The sequence below is a fragment of the Caretta caretta genome, chromosome 5, assembly GCF_965140235.1.
Source record: "Caretta caretta isolate rCarCar2 chromosome 5, rCarCar1.hap1, whole genome shotgun sequence".
NCBI lineage: Eukaryota > Metazoa > Chordata > Testudines > Cheloniidae > Caretta > Caretta caretta.
Genome location: NC_134210.1, coordinates 52,122,962 through 52,141,568, shown reverse-complemented (window position 1 = coordinate 52,141,568; position 18,607 = coordinate 52,122,962). Strand labels below are relative to the sequence as shown.

The 18,607-nt window shown below is 42.4% G+C and overlaps 1 protein-coding gene across 2 annotated transcripts in view; it reads right to left on the bottom strand.

Annotated features, from left to right (window-relative positions):
- The window catches only part of RASGRF2 (Ras protein specific guanine nucleotide releasing factor 2), a 216,088-nt gene that overhangs the window by 162,786 nt on the left and 34,695 nt on the right, over positions 1-18,607 (bottom strand). For both annotated transcript variants that reach the window (XM_048850622.2, XM_048850621.2), the window contains exon 2: positions 3,673-3,779. In XM_048850622.2, the coding sequence (XP_048706579.2) occupies positions 3,673-3,779 (107 nt within the window). The remainder of the gene's footprint in view (positions 1-3,672; positions 3,780-18,607) is intronic.

The following is an 18,607-nucleotide window of genomic DNA, read 5'->3' as shown; positions in this document are numbered from 1 at the left end:
AGAAGCCCCTATTTTCTATTTTTTCCCTTTCATAAAGTTTTACTGTTGAATTTGTTCAATTAAGAATTAAAGAAAATTATGTTTCTTTTCAGCTCAAAGTTACATTAAATGGCAGAGCAAAGCAACACTGTTAGCAGTTGCTATGGTCACAATCTATATAAATTACAGAGTTGGATTATAAATTGTGATATTTATTTTATTTTTATTTTGTTCATCTGCTAACACTCCTTCCTTTAGAGGAATGCCTAGAAAAACTTTATCTTGCATGAATAATTATGTACATCCCACAGTGAGCTATATGTCAGTCTAGACTTCCACTATCCCCCTGTAAGGCATGCTCCATTAAGGAACAAGGACTTCGCTATATAGACCTGTGAAAAAGGACTGAAAATTGTTTGTTCTTTTGAAGTGTACTTATGATGCTTGTCCTATTTACTAGCCAGGGTTGTAAGAAATGATGGCACCAATTTCCAAACCAGGCAACATTTCCTTCACCATCAAAATTAAAGATATGGGGAGTAGTTATTGGTTTCCCCTAAAACATACCCACAGTGGAGTATGAACAGGCTTTTCTCCCTTTCCCCTGATTGAGTGATCAGGGAAAGAAAAGTTTTAGGCCCCTGGAATAATCCTCCTTTCCAAGAAGGTCTTCTAAGTTAAAGCTGAGTCCTAGGTTCTGTTAAGAGACAGAGAAACTAAAAGGGGTGGAGTGGGGGAGGTTCATGATTTATTCTGAAATTCCATGTGCAAACATGAAACTCCAAGTAAATCTAATGTATCTGAATCTCTAGCAAAAAGAACCTGCTGGGTTTGGTTCCAAACTGCTGTGGTATTGCCCACCCCAAAAGGCATGAGTCAGACCTCCAAAAATCATGAGGATTTTTTTAGATGATCTCACATGTTTGGTTTGCCTTTTGATATTTCTGTCTGCTTCCTTCCCATCCCCAATATGTACTAGAGTTGCCAGCTCTTCACAGTTTATTTAGTAAGGTGATTTCTACAGCTATGCTGGCTGTTTACTAAGAACTATGTTACTCCCAGCCAAAAGATTGCTCCACAATACTTCCAGCACAGGGAAGAGAAGTAAAATCAGAGGTCAGAAAGGACCTGGCTCAGGAGGGAGCTGGAGGCAAGCAGGAGCAGGAGGGAGCAAGTTATCTGATACTTATACTGTGCTGATGTGCCATTAATTAACAACCTTTATATCCAAAAATCCTCATTAAAAAGAAAGTGATGTCAACGTGTTGAAGCAGGAGCAGGAGGCCAGGCAGTTTAGGAGCTGGGACTGAAGGGTTGAGAACTGGGCTGGGAAGAAACTGGTGGTTGGCAAAGGGGCCAGTGGTAGCTGCAGCTAGTGGACATTCAAGAGTGGCCTGCAAACAGTGAGGCAATGGGCCTGAATGAGACTGCAGGCGCTACATAAAAGGACAGGACCGTGGCCAAGGGATTTGCAGGCCAGCGTGTGATTGTCTCTGGAAAGGGGTGGCCTCGAGCGAGTATCCCTGCACTAAACTAGAGGAGCCCCACCTTCATGCTCCGGGACTGAACCATCCTTGGGGCTGAATTGGGACTTGTGTTTATCAACCTTTTATGTGACTTAGAGCCATCCTAAAAGTGTAATGTTTTTTCCAGGCAACCGTAGTAATGCATCTTTTGTTACTCATCAGATTCAGTGTTATGGGGGACCCACCAAGGTCTAGAGTTTGAAGGGCCTAAAGCTTGAAGCACCTACAGGACTTGCCTCTGAGCATATGGTATACCGAGCACACTACCAGGCACTTAGGACTGGTGTACCACAGGGCTCATAGTGACACCCTGGGGCTGGAGGGCGGGAGTCAGTTACAATACTGTGCTGGTGTGTCATTAAATAACTCATATATCAAAAAATCCTCATTAAAAAGAAAGTGATATCAAAGTATTGAACTGTCACATTACAGGGAGGCAAAGAATTTATACAACAAGCTGCACCCATCTCATCTAGCGTTACTCTTCTGGTTTGGACACCTATACAAGAAAAGTGAATGTGTAACTTCCTGGAAAAGCAGCTTTACATTTTAAGAGCAGCAATTCTATACTTTTATAATATGATACAGAATGACAGAACTGAATAAAATTACTGAATCCCTCAAAAGTTCTCCAGCAAATAAAGAAATTTGATAAGACACCTGATAAATGTGATTTTGATGGAAGGAGAGGCTAGATCAAGATGGGGATGGGGACAACATTGTCTTTACGGGGTCCGTGTAAAACCTATTGATAGTGAAAACCTGTGTTTTAGGCCACAATTGGAGGCCAGAGTTCAAATCCTGATTTAAAAAACAAGAGAAAATGAGTTTGGTGGTCTCAGACTAATCCTTACCCAGTATATTGGTTTTCTGACCCGTATATTGTAGATCTGTGGGGAAAACCTGCCTTTTTTAAGCCCACTCAGGCCTAAATTGTCTGTTCCCTCTCATGTGTTCCCTCATTTCTACCCAGATCAGCTCCCCTGACTCAGAGCACTGCTGTGCTGAGTTGCTATAGAACAATCACCCCTTCTAAGAACAACTCTCCCTTTTCTCCTACCCTGCATAGTGTGCAGTGGTTCTGGTGCACCATCACCATCCTCTGCAAGAATGGTTCCTCTTGCAGTCTTTGGGTTGCTGCTTCTCAGGCCCTGATTCAATTTCTTTAGGTTCCTCCTCAGTGTTCAAGAGGACCCCTGAACCACATACCCTCAACAAGTGGGAGGTGAGGAAAAGAGGGGCTGGGATTGTAACCCCTTTTATACATATCACACATCAAAAAGCCTGCCTGGAGTGGAGCCAGGACCCTCTACAACATCAACAAATAATTGCAAATGAAAACTCATGCTCATTTTTTAGTCAAGAGCAACACCATTTCCATTTATGTATTTACATGGTTTGGATCCTGAGCAACTCAGAGACTGCTGCCCTCTCGGTATATTACCATAGCAGTTCAGATTAACTGTGATTGCTGAAATGAGGGAGGGGCCTGGAGGAAATGCATTTCAGGAAAGGGCCTTAATTTCTACAGCTCAATTCACAAAACCTGAGTTGGCTGACTTTCACATTATGCTGTAATCCTCACCTTCCTCACCCAGGCCCTTTCTGAGGAAAGGGGTACTGGGTGGTAGAAAGTCATAATGCAGTCAAGTGACGGTCTACAACCCTTTCATTTTTTGCACACTAGAAAGTGTTTTGGATTTAAATTTTGTGACTGGCATTTTATTTATTGAAATGTATTTATTATATAAATATAGTTCAGTCTCCGCATTTTTGTACCCTCGTATCTGAAGGCATTATTGTGAGTCACTCGCTATCTCATTTCTATGGCTACAGAACACTTATTTCTGACTTGCAAGTTACTAACCAAGCAGCTCTTGCGTTTAAAATGAATTAATCCCTAAGTATTTTGCACTAAGAAAACATGTTCTCTGAAACGAATTTTGTCTAGAGCACTGATGTTTGTGATACAGAACACATGTGCCTTTAACAATTTGTATCTGTAATACTCTATCCAGTGAAACTCACCTAGGGAATGTAAGTATACATTTGCCTAAAATAAATTACTTTTTTTTTTAAGAGAGAGTGGATTTAGATTAAAAATCTCTACCATCTTCTTAAGAATAAAAAGTGGAGTTTAGAATAAATTAAGAGGCCGGTTTCATACCTAGCTTGGTGGATAGCTTCTACCCATTCATCTCCATCACTTTCTTCCTCACAACGGAGCTCCAGTGGCTTCTGCCCTTCATGGCCAAAGACAACAGTAAAGAAGTACTGCGAATTTTAAGGGGCAAAAAAGTTGTTTTAAAAATGCTGCTAAGTAAAACACAGGCATAACATACAATAAAATATTATGAATTTTGATACAACCCAAAACATTACACATTGCTAAGGATTCAGTTTCAACTGATGAAAGCCATAAAATGCAAAGCTGAAGTTTAACCTATATTCTTATAGCAGCTTTCATGATACTTATGATAACTCATTGTTCTAAAGCTTTCAAATAGAAGACATCATAGAATAATTCTTTTAGCAGCTGCAATACTTGTGTACAACAGGGTGACTTAAGGATGGCATCTTTGTAGTTCATTCTTTGCGTTGTTTTTTTTTTTTAACCTTAGGTCAATTTCTTTTATTTTTCTCAAATGCTACTTTAGAAAAGACCTCTCCTGTGGGTATGAGTGACAGTTGAAAATAATTGTTTGTGATTTGCATTCCTTGCAGCTGAAACCTTGTCTGTCGGCGCATCCTCCACACTGGGACAGAAACTTTCCCAGATTTGAAGGCAGAAAAAGAAGACTTGGGAGGACATGTTCAATGAGTTAATGCACCTCTGAGAGTGACAAGACAGAGCTTAGCACGTGGAGGATTGCACTGTCCGAGAACCTGGACATGGACAGAGAGGACAGGAGAGCATGCAGGGAACTAGAATGTGCCATGCATGAAGAGATGCTGAGGATTATGAAGGACTAATCAGACATGTTGAGGTGTCTGGTTGAGGCTCAAGAAAGGCAGCTGGATACTAGAGTCCCTCTGCAGCCAATGCTGAACCTGCTGCCATCATCACCCAGTTCTACATCCTCCTCCCCAAAATGTCATATGGGGTGGGGGGAGGGAATTTTCGGTATCCCTTGCACACAACGCCAGAGGAGGGTACAAGGACCAGAAGGCGCCCATTCCCACCCCTTTGATTGCTATTGCAATGCATCTGTAAGCAAGCTTTCCTTGTTTCTCCCCCTACAATGTTATCAGCCCTTTTGCCCCAAGTTATCTTACTTTTCTTTGCTGTCTCTGTGTGTTTGTGTGCATAATAAAATTTAATGGATTGAGGGGAAAAGGCTCTTTATTCATTCAACACATGGTAATTGGTGGGGTGGAGTTTACAGGGGAGAAAATGCAATGGAGGGGACAGTTCAGTAAGGAACAACACAGATAAGTGTCACATTACTCTGGCTCATTGCTGAAACCGGTTTTCAAAGCCTCACGGAGATGCAGAGCCCCTCGATGTGCCCATCTTATTGCCCTGGTGTCTGGCTGCTCAAAATTGGCTGCCAGGTGATCTGCCTCACCCCCTCACCCCAGAGGAAACTTTTCTCCCTTTGTTTCACAGATATTATGGTGCACACAGCAGGAAGCAATAACAATGGGGATATTGCTTTCACTGAGGTCTAACCTAGTAAGCAAACAATGCCAGCGGCCTTTTAAACGTCCAAAGGCACATTCCACCACCATTCTGCACTTGCTCAGTCTACAGTTGAACTGGTTCTTACTGCTGTCCAGGCTACCAGTGTATGCTTCATGAGCCATGGGAGCAAGGAGTAGGCTGGGTCTCCCAGGATCACGATTGGTATTTCAACATCACCAATGGTTATTTTGCAGTCTGGAAAGACAGTCCCTGCTTGCAGATTTCTGAACAGACCTGTGTTCCTAAAGAAACGTGCATCATGCACCTTCCCCGACCATCCCACGTTGATGTCAGTGAAATGGCCCCTGTGATCCACTAGCGCTTGCAACACCATTGAGATGTATCCCTTTCTGTTTATGTACTCTTTGGCAAGCTGGTCTGTTGCCAAGATAGGGATATGCATTCCATCTATTGCCCCATCACAGTTAGGGAACGCCATCGCAGCAAAACCATCCACTATGTCCTGCACGTTGCCCAGACTCTCTACCCTTCTTAACAGAAATCTGTTAATGGCCCTGCAAACTTGGATCACAACAGATCCCATGGTAGATTTACCCACTCCAAATTGATGTCCCACTGACTGGTCGCAGTCTGGCGTTGCAAGCTTCCACAGAACTATCACCACTCGCTTCTCCACTGTCAGAGCAGTCCTCATTTTAGTATTGCTGTGCTTCAGGGCTGGGGAAAGCTCTGTACACACTTCCTGGAAAGTGGCCTTACGCATTCAAAAGTTCTTTAGCCATGCTCATCATCCCATAGCTGCATAACAATGCGGTCCCACCAGTCAGTGCTTGTTTCCCGGGCCCAGAAACGGCGCTCAACCTTGTCAAGGTAATGCATGACTGTCGTCAGCAACTGTGAATTGCTCCGCTCTGTGTCTTCCAGCAGGGCTGCATGCGTGGCATCATATTGTTCTATGTGGCAGCTCCTATATTGGCTGTGTAAATACTGTAAGATAAGGTGCGAGCTGTTTGTAATGCTACAGCTGAGCAGGGCCCATGCTTATCGTGCTATGGGGTCCACGCACGTAACCAAGGCTTATGAAAAAAGACTTGAAAAAGGCTCGGTTTGTTTGCCGTTGATTTCAGGGAGGGAGGGAGGTAAGTGCATCATGGGAGGCTAACACTATGTCCCCATAACCACCCATGCGAATGTTTTGGTCCCATAAGGCATTGCAAGCCCAACCCAAAATTCCACTTGGGTATCTGCACTGTGGGATAGCTACCCACAGTGCAGTGCTCCATGCGTCGATGCAAGCCCTCCCAGTGAGGATGCACTCCGACGACACAATTAGCGTAGTGTGGACACACAAGATCGACTTGTTTAAATCGGAGGCTCCATGGCGACTTACATAAAGTTGACTTAACTTTGTAGTGTAGACATGGCCTTAGTGAAGTTTATGGGAGTTGTGAGTGAAGGACTTCAGGATAGGGCACTGAGCAGTAAGCTGGTATAAAATGAGTCTTCTCGGGTAAATGTAAAGTATGAGGAGACAAAATGCTCTCCCCACTAAACATAACTACTTCTGTATCTGGAGTCTAACTGTAAGCTCCAAGTCATTCTAATCAGTAGTGAGAGATCTAACTCAGCTTCCTGTTGCTTCACCAGCCAGTAACCCTGCAGTGCTGCAAACAAACATTTTATTTTATGCATGCGTCTGATGGAGTGGGATTTAGCCCACGAAAGCCTATGCCCACATAAATGTGCTAGTCTCTAAGGTGCCACAAGTACTCCTTGTGTTTTTTGTGTTTTTTTTTTTTTTTTTTTTTGCTGACACAGACTAACACGGTCTGGAACATTTTACTTTATGTGTCAAGTTCACAGCTCAGCTGCGGTGACGACACAAGAAATCCGCTGAGGAAAGTGCAATTTCAAAAATCATCAAGAAAATATGAAGTATATCTTCAGAGTTAATGGTTGTTTTAAAACAGAAAGATCTAGGAATGTATCAAGAAGAAGAGAAGATCAGAAATACATATACAGACAATATCTACAATCATGGGTAGAAAGAATGTCTCAAGTCAATATTTAAATCTAATTTCTAATTGCAAACAGGAGGGAAAGATTGTCCATGAGACACTTTCCCTGTTAAAATGATTAATTTTATGAAAAATATTGACAATCATCAAAATTAGATGTACTACTATATAACTATTATGCATCAGTAGGTGCTGCTTCTTTAGTAATGAGTAAACTACAAAGTAGATCCTATTAATTAGAATGTATATATATTTACTACATCCATCTGCCTTTATGCTAGTGCATATACTGGGATATTTGATTTCATTTTAATTAACTTCAGGTAGACTACATACCATCTGACCATGGAAAGGTATACATAAAAAGGAAGTTATTTCTTTAGGAATTAGATTATTCATTGAACTTAAGTTCCTAAATTCTATATTAACAATGTTTCATATAGAAGACTTTGGGCACAGAAATTAGCAAAAGATAAGTAAAAATCATAGAAACAAGCTAAAGTAGAAAGATTCACATTTAATAGAGTTCACAATGAAAGTCAAGGCTCATAGCTATTGAATTTTCAGAGATAAACCACTCCAAAGCTCTGAAAAGGGTCAGTACATCATTTAAAGGACAATCCTCTAAAACCATGATCTTTCAACAATGCTTACCACTTAAATGTGAGTACCACGTAGGGTAAGAAACATTTAATGAGTTGTGGAAGGACCCACTTAAAAGAGCATTAGATAAGATCCTTTTTATGACACAATGCAGCTAAAATAATCTTTAAAATGTAGAAAACAATTACACTAACAACACAGAGATTTGACTATTTATTTCATATTTTGTACAGAATTACTAGGCTAGGTGATGTGTATGTATTTTTAAATCAATGTGACCTATGTGTCTTTATAAGTTCTTGGTTTCTACTGGGTTTCATAACGATGGAAATTCAAATATAAAATGAGAATAAATATATAGATCTGTAGAAGTATTAATTTACTTTCTAGGTATAATTGAAGTAGGAGGGAGAGAGGAGAGTTGATTTCACAGCACTCTCTATATTGTCTTGTAAGGTCAGATAACCCAGCCCTCACTCAAACAAAACTTGTAATGATTTCAAGGGAAATTTTGTCTTAGGATTTGGATGACATAGATTTTAGAAGCATTCAGTTACTATGGTGATGAGCATGATATAAATGCCTTGTTAGTCTAAGAAAATGACAGACTAGAGGTTTGATTCAGTTCCTATTGAAATCAACGTTAAATTCCCATTGACTTCAGCTGGAGCAGGACCGAGCTCTTGGTGGGTATGGCTCGCACAGAAAACTGAAGATTTTTGGAAGTTATTAAAGATTCACTTGCTTTTTAAAAAAGTTGTGAGCATATTTATTGCTCTCCAACACCATGGCAAGTTGTCTATCCTACCATAAGTGGATACTTTCCACACAAACTAATATTTAAAAGTAGGGTTCACCTCTCAACAAGTATATGCAAAAGCACCATAATATATTTTTTAAAAGAATCCTGAAGTAATCCTTGGACTTTCAAATATTTTTATAAATGTTACTTATTTATCAAAAGCATTTGTTACAAACAAGTTAGAAAAGAAGATAGTATCTGTGACACATTCCTGGATTTTCAACATCATGGTGTGTGTGTGATTGCTCGTATATAAACAATAATAGTACTATTGCTCAAGTCTTCTAAGTAGCAGTTCAATTTCCACATCATTTTGATTTAGACAGTAGTCATAAAAAAAATCACATTTCAGTAAACATGCTGTTTGTGACTGAGAGTAAATATTTATGACCTTGTGGACAGATTTATATCAGCTACCATCATTTTTATCTGTTAGTCTAACAGACAGGCATTTATATTTTTTGGATTAGGCATCTGGGTCAGTTAGATTATTTTTATTATTGTTTCTCCTGGAAGTATGTAATGAAGACTTGTAGAAGGCTAAAGATTAAATAAAAATTCTGTACTTTGAACATATATCAAAAGATTGTCATTCCTTTTTTAAGCTGTTCTTTCAGTATGCAAATGGATGGATTTACAAGGATGATAAGCATTGATTTTAACATACACAGCTCTTGTACAAAAGGGTTTTTTTAAGTGTATCCGGAAAGAGAGGAAAAAAATAGAACTCATTTTATTAGCAGCACACTATTAAAAAAATAAGTCAATGGAAAGAACAGTGTGATCAAGTTGGAGGATCATCGTCCTCTATTTCTGAAAGTGATAAATAAAACTATTATATTATCTCTTCTACTGGTACCTAAGTCCAACTAGTCTCAATTTCTTTTTAAACTGGAAAGGAAGCTGGAGAAGCTGTGCTAAACTGTGGGATGTGGAGAACATCTGCTGGGCCTCCCTGGTTAGAAATTACTGGAACAGGATTAGGAAGATGATTAAAAATGACTGCATGAACAATCAGCTGTCACTGATGAATCTAGGATTCTGCTGGCTTCCCGTTAAAGCAGTTTACACCATAAGATTACATTAATTGTGTCTTTTTAAGAACTGCTAGGCTAGTAGTTACCACTCACTGGAAGAAGAACACAGATCAAGATTTGCAATACTTGTATGAAAAAATAAGGGTTATGCTAGACTGGAGAAGTTTATGTATGCTGCATGACAAAAACTAGACAACTGTATGGCTCCCCATCATACAAACTCCCTGTCACAGAATGACTGGCCTCTTTCATAGGGAGTGGGGTCCAGGGCACCTGGGGACCCAATAATCTGCTGCCCAACTTGGCATAAAGAAAGGCAGCTGCACTTTATAAACAGGGAGACAGCTGCTGGTGATTGCTGGCAGGTGCCTCCAGACACTGCAAGGAATAAGAAGGTTCCTGAAGGGCCCTGACTCAGCAGCAAGGAAAGCCTCTGGAGAAGTCTGGGCAAAAAGTGCTAGGAAAGCAGGAACACAGACTCTTATGGAGGAGGGGCTGTACCCATCTTGGGAATGGAGCCCAAAGAGGTGAATTTTAAAGACAGGACAGACCCTCAGGTAGGAGGAGTTAAGCCCAGTGAAACTGGGATGAAGACTATGTAAGTCTGGGTTCTATTTTGAAAGATGTCAAGCAAGGCTTAATAAATTTGACCCAAGAAGGGCAATTTTTAAAAATATCTGGACTATGTAGTCTCTTAAAAGGCCCTGACTTAAGAGGAAACTGAGGCAGGCTTCAGCAGAGCCACACATGGCCAAAAGGGGGTGCTACAGGGGAGGTACAACCTTTGACACTCCCTTTTTATTAATTATTACTACTTGTATTACTGTAGTGCCTAGGAGATCAAGCCATGGACCAGGATCCCAGTGTACTAGGTGCTGTTCAAAACACAGAATAAAAAGATGATCCCTACCCCACGTATTTTACAATCTAAGTATAAGACAAGATACATTAAATGACAGATGGGGGAGTGCAAGGAAACAAAGAGACAATATTGGTCAGTATCACAGAGAGTGATCTCTGTACACCAGCAGCCTAACTGTTGAGTGTTTTGTAGGCATAGCAGAGATTTCAGGAGCAATTTGAAAGAGAACAATGAGACAGATTCACGGATGTTTACAGGGAGCACCCCCCAAAAAGTGAGAGGTAGCATAGGAAAAAGCACAAATGTGCTTGTTTGAAAATTTAATGAGTGTACAATTGAGGCTGGAATCATGGACTGATCAGAGATGAGCATCAATAGCTTAATAATAAAATTTTGCCTTAAAACTAAATAATCTGAGTCAGAAGAATTCATTTTGAGTGACATATCGATATGTTAACGTTTCTACAAAAATTATGTACTGAAAGACATTTAAAATACACCATAATTTAGTCAAGCACAGCACAAAATTCAACCAGAATAGATGTTGAAAGGGCCTCAAACTGGCCACCAGATTTTCACACACAACTTTGCACTTGCAAATAATTAGAATCAAAATGACAGTACTGAGATAAAAGAAAAGGAGTACTTGTGGCACCTTAGAGACTAACAAATTTATTTGAGCATAAGCTTTCGTGAGCTACAGCTCAATTCATCGGCATGCGTCCAATGAAGTGAGCTGTAGCTCACGAAAGCTTATGCTCAAATACATTTGTTAGTCTCCAAGGTGCCACAAGTCCTCCTTTTCTTTTTGCGAATACAGACTAACACGGCTGCTACTCTGAGTACTGAGATAGCTACTTGATTACATTCACACAAAAAAGAAGAATGTAAGATGGTTTTTTGTGATCTCATTTTACTGGATGTGTACAGAGTTATTTGTCTTCTTACTCTATTGTAGTTTAGAATTTAAGCCTGGGAGACGAGACCACGTTCTATTACCCGCTCTGGCAATGACTTACTGTGCAGTCTTGGGCACATCACTGAGTTAAAAATTTTCATAAGCATTTCCAGAAAATTAAAATTGAAGATAATGGAAATTTTAGATGCTCAACAGCTCTGAAAATCAGTCCAAAGATTCGAGTTTATGATTTATTTGAGCTAGTTTTTTAAACATTTGGCTTTAACCTCTTCATGCTTCAGATTAACCATCTGCAAAATACCATCTGTGGTACCCCACAGAAGTTAGTTCACTACTTAATGTTTGCAGCTAAAATCTTAAGAGAAAATCCTAAGAAAAAATAAAATGTGAAAACAAAACTAATGGTTACTCCTGAGGGAATTCTGCACCAAAAAATGAAAATTCTGAACAGTATTTTTAAATTCTGCAAATTTTATTTGTCAATAAATAAATGTTGAGGCTCCAACATGGCAGTGGGGAGCGCAGGCCAGAGGCTGCACAAAGGTGGGAGATCATCCTAAAGCCCCCTCCCCCCACCCCCGGGACACACTTAGTGGTGAAGCTGCACCCGAATCTGATACAGCACAAGGGCCTACCCCAGAAACACCCCTGGGTCCTGCCCCTCCACACCAGTTGCATCAGGTGGGGCAGGCAGGCTCAGCCCAGCAGGATCCAAGTGTGGAGAGGCTTGGTGTGGGGGAAGCCAGGTGTGAGGTGAGAGGATTCTGGGTGGGGCAATTTGTGGGTAACTCAGTGGGGAGGGGGGTCCAGGTGTGGGGGATCTGGATGCACAGCAGCTCATTGGGGGGGTTCCTGGGGCAGGGACAATGGGGCTCTACAGGGGGTCCTGGTGAAGGTGGTTGAGTCTCAGCAGAGGGGCCTGGGTGTGGGGGGGATGGGGCTCAGCGGGGATGGGGGGGCTCGGCAGGGGTTCCAGGTGCAACAGAAGTGGGGGTTTGAGTGTAGGGGGCTCAGCAGGGAGTGGTCTGGTTGCAGGGTGGGGATCCAGATGTAGGGGGATGGGACTCGGGGCGGGGGATGGGTGCAGGGAGGCTCCAGATGCAGGGGATGAGGCTTGGCAGGGTGAGGGTTTGGGTGTGGGGAGGCTTGGTGGGTGGATTCCGGGTGCAAGGGGTGAGGCTCGGTGGGGGAGTTTGGGTATGGGGGTGTCCAGATGCATGGGGGTTGGGTGGATGGGGGGCACAGGAAGTGGGGGGTATGGAGTTTCTTGCAGTCAGGGGAGGTTATCAGGGGTGGGTCTGACCCGACCGCAGCTACTCCTTGCAGGGAAAGGTGAAGTCCCTTCTTCCACTACCCGCAGCCCAGATGGGACTAGCATATGAGCCCAGCGCAGGGTAGGAACCACCAGCCAGGGCATCGTAGCCTGCGGTGATTACTCTCTCCAATGGTTGTTCAAGGTGCTCGAAACAACGTGCCCGCACTGCTGGGGCGGGGTGCACAACCACTCTTGCGGCTTCCCTTTGCTTCCCCATCAGAAAGTCTTTTTTCTGCAGGGACTCAAAGAAATCTGTGGGGGACATGAATATGGGAGAATGGGGGTAGGTTGCTAGTTGGATCTAAAAAAGGGGATGTGCTGCTCCCAGGCGGATGAGGGAGGGAGTAGACCATAAACCAAAGCTGAGCCTCTCCCACTCCTCAGGCTCACTGCATCCCACTGGCCAGGGGGTAGGGCAGGGATTGGTAGCTGATTGTTGACGGTTGAGGATGAGAGCTAATTTAAACTCTTGCTTCTTCAGCTGTTCCACCTTCCCTCCCTAAAGTGTAGATAGTGAGTGTTGCTTCCAGGATGCTGAGGGTCTGCCCTGTTTTCCAGGACCAGGAAAGAATTTTTCCCATTGGATCAAATTAACAGAAGTCAGGTGGGGTTTTTGTTGTTTTTTGTTTGTTTTTTTTTGCCTTGCAGCATTGTGGAGGCACAGCTGGGATCATGAAGACTAGCATTTAGAAGTCTAAGAGATATTATAAGAAGATTAACTGGTTGCAACTTGTGGCTAGTGTCCAGTGCAACTAAAGGCTATAAGGCCCATCTGCCAAAGGTAAATGACACCTGGGATTGTAACTAGTGGACCATGTCCCTGTAAGAGGCATGTAGGTCTAAAGTCTTTACAAACTGAGGTCCCCTTTGGTACTCTCTATCCCCCATGCATGGGGGAGGGTTAGAGGATTCAGAAATGAGCTGATGCCAGGGGCGCCGGAACAGGGGAGACCAGGGGGACATGACCCTCCCATTTTTTACCAGCCATAAGGATGAGTGACAGGGTGAGGGAGTGGAAAGGAGCGAGCAGGGGCAGGGTTTTGGGGGAAAGAGGTGGTGTGGAGGTGGGGCCTCGGAGAGAAGGGGTGGTGAGGGAGAAAGGGGCCCTGGTTCGGGCGCTGGTGCCCTCCCCCATTTTAGGGAGGTTCCATCTCTCCTGGCTGATGCCTAGGAGTTGGCCAAGGGGTCTACCCCAGGTTGTTGGTTACATGATAGTATTGTGTCCTAACTGATTAGACACTTCTGGAATGTATCACACAGAGGCAGTATATAAATTTAAAGTAAGATTCTGCAGACCCCTAGTTTAATCCTGCAGCTCACATAAGACAGCATGCAGCTTCCCTGTTTGCAGGTAACTGCCCTCTCTAGTCAAAACCAAAATCTGGAATTAATTTATTAATATAATTCCACGTATCTCATGTGGAATACACAATTCACATGTAGAACAAAACCTGGAAAAGTATAATGAAGTCACTGTAGGCTCTGATTCTCTTCCCCTCCTATTGACTAATACAAAAAATACCATACTAGATACAGTTATAACAGTAATGTTGTTGAGGGGTATGCTATTTATTTAGTTTTCAATTATTTTGCATGGCAAAGAATGTTAACAGTAGTTTATTAGGAGGAAAAAAACCTGCTGCAACAGAGACAAATCTCATTATGTTAAGGAATAAGGAAACTAAGACTAAATACAAAAAATACAACCTCAAATCAAGCATACCAGATGCAGCCACATAATGATTTGCTATTAATAATTATCACTCGTGTATGGGTCCTCCAAAAGTGCACTTGTTGCTGTCAAATAGGAATTTTGTGTTGGCAAATGCAACCTGGTTGCCTAGGAGGCACACTGCTTCCATTCCTCTGCTGCTGCTGTCCCCAGTATGTTGTACTTAAGAGGAAGGATGGATGCTGGTAAAAGCACTGGGCAGGGATTTAGAATATCTGGGGTCTGCCACAGCATTTTGACCTTGGCCAAATCACTCCGTGTCTCTATGCCCCTGCAAAAAGGGATAACAATCCTGTGTGCCTTTTTCTGTTCAACCTGCTAGACTTTCAGGGCAGGTTCTGTATCTTACTGTTTGTATGTACAGGGTTTAGCACAAATCAGGGCCTAATCTCAGTTGGAGCCACTAGGCACTACTGCAATATAAACAACAAAAACACCATAAGAAGAGCATTAACACTGAGCTATTTTTGCCGATGCCCTATTTTTGCTTGGGTGGGTGGAGGGAGCACTTTTCCAGAACTGCAGCCTCTCTGCCTTCACTTTCTCTGCATATAACCTGGCTCCCACCTCCCATGGGACCAGAGAGAGGGGGAATGAAGATTCCTATGCCTACTGTTGATCCTTGTGGTGCCTTCTCCATGTGTGAAAGTGAAATAACTGAGTAAAGGGTAAATAGAGGTAAAAAGAGTCACAGTGAAGGGTGGATGAAGGTGATCAAGAAAAGGGCAAATCAGGGGAATGGATAGATGGAAGAGAATGAAGGAGACAGTGGGGTACAGTGCAGATAAATTTGTAAGATCAGCACTTTAGAGAAAGTGTCAGGATCTCTTAGGAATGAACCAGCTCCTTCAATCTCCTTCCTCCCCTCTCCTTACTAAAAAGTCTTCCCTTTCCCTACATTTTATATTTAGTTCTCACTGTGGCAAGGATCATGATCATTCCCCATCATGCATTTCACCAGGATATGCTGCCTTTAGGTGCTGCTTTGTTTTTTTGTTTGTCTTAAATTTGATTAAGTCGCAGCTGCTTAGCCTCAATTCATTTTGATTTCTGCCCTCTGTGGCACCTATCCTTTTGCAAGGAGAAATCATATAGGTCTATGAAATATATTAATCATCTAGTCTGACCACTTGTGTAACGGAGGCCATAGAATTAAACCACGCCATTCCTGCATCAAGCTAATAACTTCTGGTTGAGTTAGAGTATACCTTGTAGAAGGACATCTGGTCTTAATATAAAGATTTCAAGAAATGAAGAATCCATCACATCTTTTGGTAAATTGTTCCAATGGTTAATTACCCTCAATGTTAAAAATATATGCCTTATTTATAGTCTAAATTGATGTGAGTGGGGAAGCAACCTAATAGGGTTACTCACTAGGACCCATTCCCACAACTGATGGATGAAAGGGATATACACGTACACAGTCAATGGCAAGATTGGGAACTAGGTTCCTGCAACTGAACCTCCTGGGGATTATGATATGTAATATCAATTGATAAAAAGAATCCAGTCAGAGCTCTGGGCATTGTACAATCATTAGAAAACATATAATTCTAAAGCATTAAGGTTAGTCTTCTGGCTATCTAGCATCTAATAGTTTAAAGACCTGCATACTCAGCACTTGTCATTTTTAAAGCACTTTACAAGCAATAACTAGACTTGAAACAATTCTATGGAGTAAGGATTATGATGCTCATTTTACACAAAAGGATATGGGCACAGATCCAAATTTAGAACTGGTGTATGGAGGTGCAACTCAGATTACTCTGATAGAATAGTTCCTGGGATGAGGTGACACAAAGTCAGTACCAGAGCCAAGAATTAGAACTCAATGGCTCCTGGCTTCCAGACCCATGTTCAAGCCACATCTCTTCTATTTATAAAAAAAAAATTAGGAAAATAAACATACCACATTTCAACTGATGACTATTTGTCAGCGGATGCAAAACAAGACTGACGTATCACTTACACTTCTAGACCAGAGGTCGTCGTGGCTTTAAACGAGGAAAGATAAGGGATCATTTAAACAACTGTATATAATATTTCCAAGAAGAGACATACAGTCCCCCTATGGGGGCAGAGTTTAGCAGGACTCAAAGAAAGATTGGACAAGAACATCCAAATTATAATAGGAAAGGGTGATTGATTTTGGTTTTTTGTTGTTTTTTAAAGAAAAGAAGTGCTTTTGAAGCAATCTAAACCCTCACGCTTCAGGGCATAAACCAACTTCTAATGGTAGTTAGACAGAAAATTTCCCTTGCACAAGTTCTCACATAATTGCATACTGCAGGGTTTCTTCCTCTGAAGCAGCTGAACTTTGCAAGATTCAAAGAGGGACTGGATAATTGTATAGATAACAAGAATAACCAGAGCTATAGCAATTAATGGAAGGGATATAAAACCTCATACTTCAGGTCTTAAACCAGTTTCTAACTGTTAGTGATTGGGATGAGACTTTCGTGGCAGATAGATTATCCCAAAGCTGCCTAGTATGGAGTTTATTACACCTTCCTCTGAAGCATCTGGTGGTGGTCACTGACAAAGACCAGGATACTGAACTACGTGGACCTTGGGTCTGATCCGATCTGGTAAAGCAACTTATGTGTTCCCATGTATATAATATTCCCAAGATGAAACGTACAGTAAAGTAGCCACTCCTATCTTTACATTATAATATACTTGTTCTGAACATTTACATTATAAAATCCTAGCTGGAGCTTCATTACTTACACACAAAAACCAGAGGACCACCTTATATATTTAGGTGACTACAAAATAACATTCCTTCCACAATTTTTCATAATTAATTTAAAAATATTAGACCCACTATGTATGACAGAACTGCCTTCACTTATATCAAGAGTGGATTCCTGCCCCCATCTCAGTCAATTTGGGTTTTGCCATTCATTTCAGTTGGGTCAGGACTAAGTGATAACTAGACCATTCCTGACAGGTGTCTGTCTAACATGTTCTTAAAAAGCTCCAATGACTGAGATTCTACAACATCCCTAAGCAATTTATTCCAGTGCTTAATTACTCTGACTTCTAGGAAGTTTTTCCTAATGTCCAACGTAAACTTCCCTTGCTGCAATTTAAGCCCATTGCTTCTTGTCCTATCTTCAAAGGTTAATGAGAGCAATTTTTCACCCTCCTTCTTGTAACAATCTTTTATGTACTTAAACTGTTAGTCCCCCCTCGGTCTTCTCTTCTCCAGACTAAACAAACCCACTTGTTTCAATCTTTCCTTCTAGGTCACGTTGTCTAGACTTTTAATCATTTTTGTTATTCTCCTCTGGACTTTTGCCAATTTGTCCACATCTTTCCTGAAATACAGTTCCCAGAACTGGACACAATACTCCAGTTGAGACCTTATCAGCACAGAGTAAAGTGGAAGAATTACTTTTCAGTCATAGTTCCTTCCCTGGTTCCCCCTCTTGCATCCATAGGCACCGACTTCCCCTCTGCCTGGTGGCCGCTCAACCCCACCACTGCCCCTGGCCCCACCTCTTCCCGCCCCTGCACTGCTCTCACCCCACCCCCATTCCACCCCTTCCCAAAGTGTCTGCCCCACCCTGCCTTTTCCCACCCCTGCCCCCTTCCCGCCCATTCCCCCCAAGTCCGCATCCCTGCCCTACCTCTTCTCTGCCTCCTCCCCTGAGCATGCCACATCCCCAATCCTCCCCCTCCCTCCCAGAAAGTCCTAAGTGCCGCCAAACACCTGTTAGGTGGTGGGGGAGGGGGGACGGGAAGGGCTGGGATGGAGGGGGAGGAGCGGGGGCGCAGCACACTCGGGGGGGGGGGAGAAGGCGAGGAGTGGGGAGCTTGGCTGCCGGTGGGTGCAGTGCACCCACTAATTTTTCCCCATGGGTGCTCCAGTCCCAGAGTACCCACAGAGTTGGTGCCTATGCTTGCATCTATGAAGATGAAGGAAAGAAGAAATATACTAACATCCTAAACACCACATGCATTATCCAGCAGTATATGCAGAACCAGAACCTGCAAAAGCAGATGAGTAGGTGACAGCAGCACGGTGAGGAGAGTGATGAGGACATGGACACAGACTTCTCTCTAAGTACAGTCCCTGGCAATTTGGACATCATGGTGGTAATGGGGCAGGTTCATGCCATGGAATGCCGATTCTGGGCCCGGGAAACAAGCACAGACT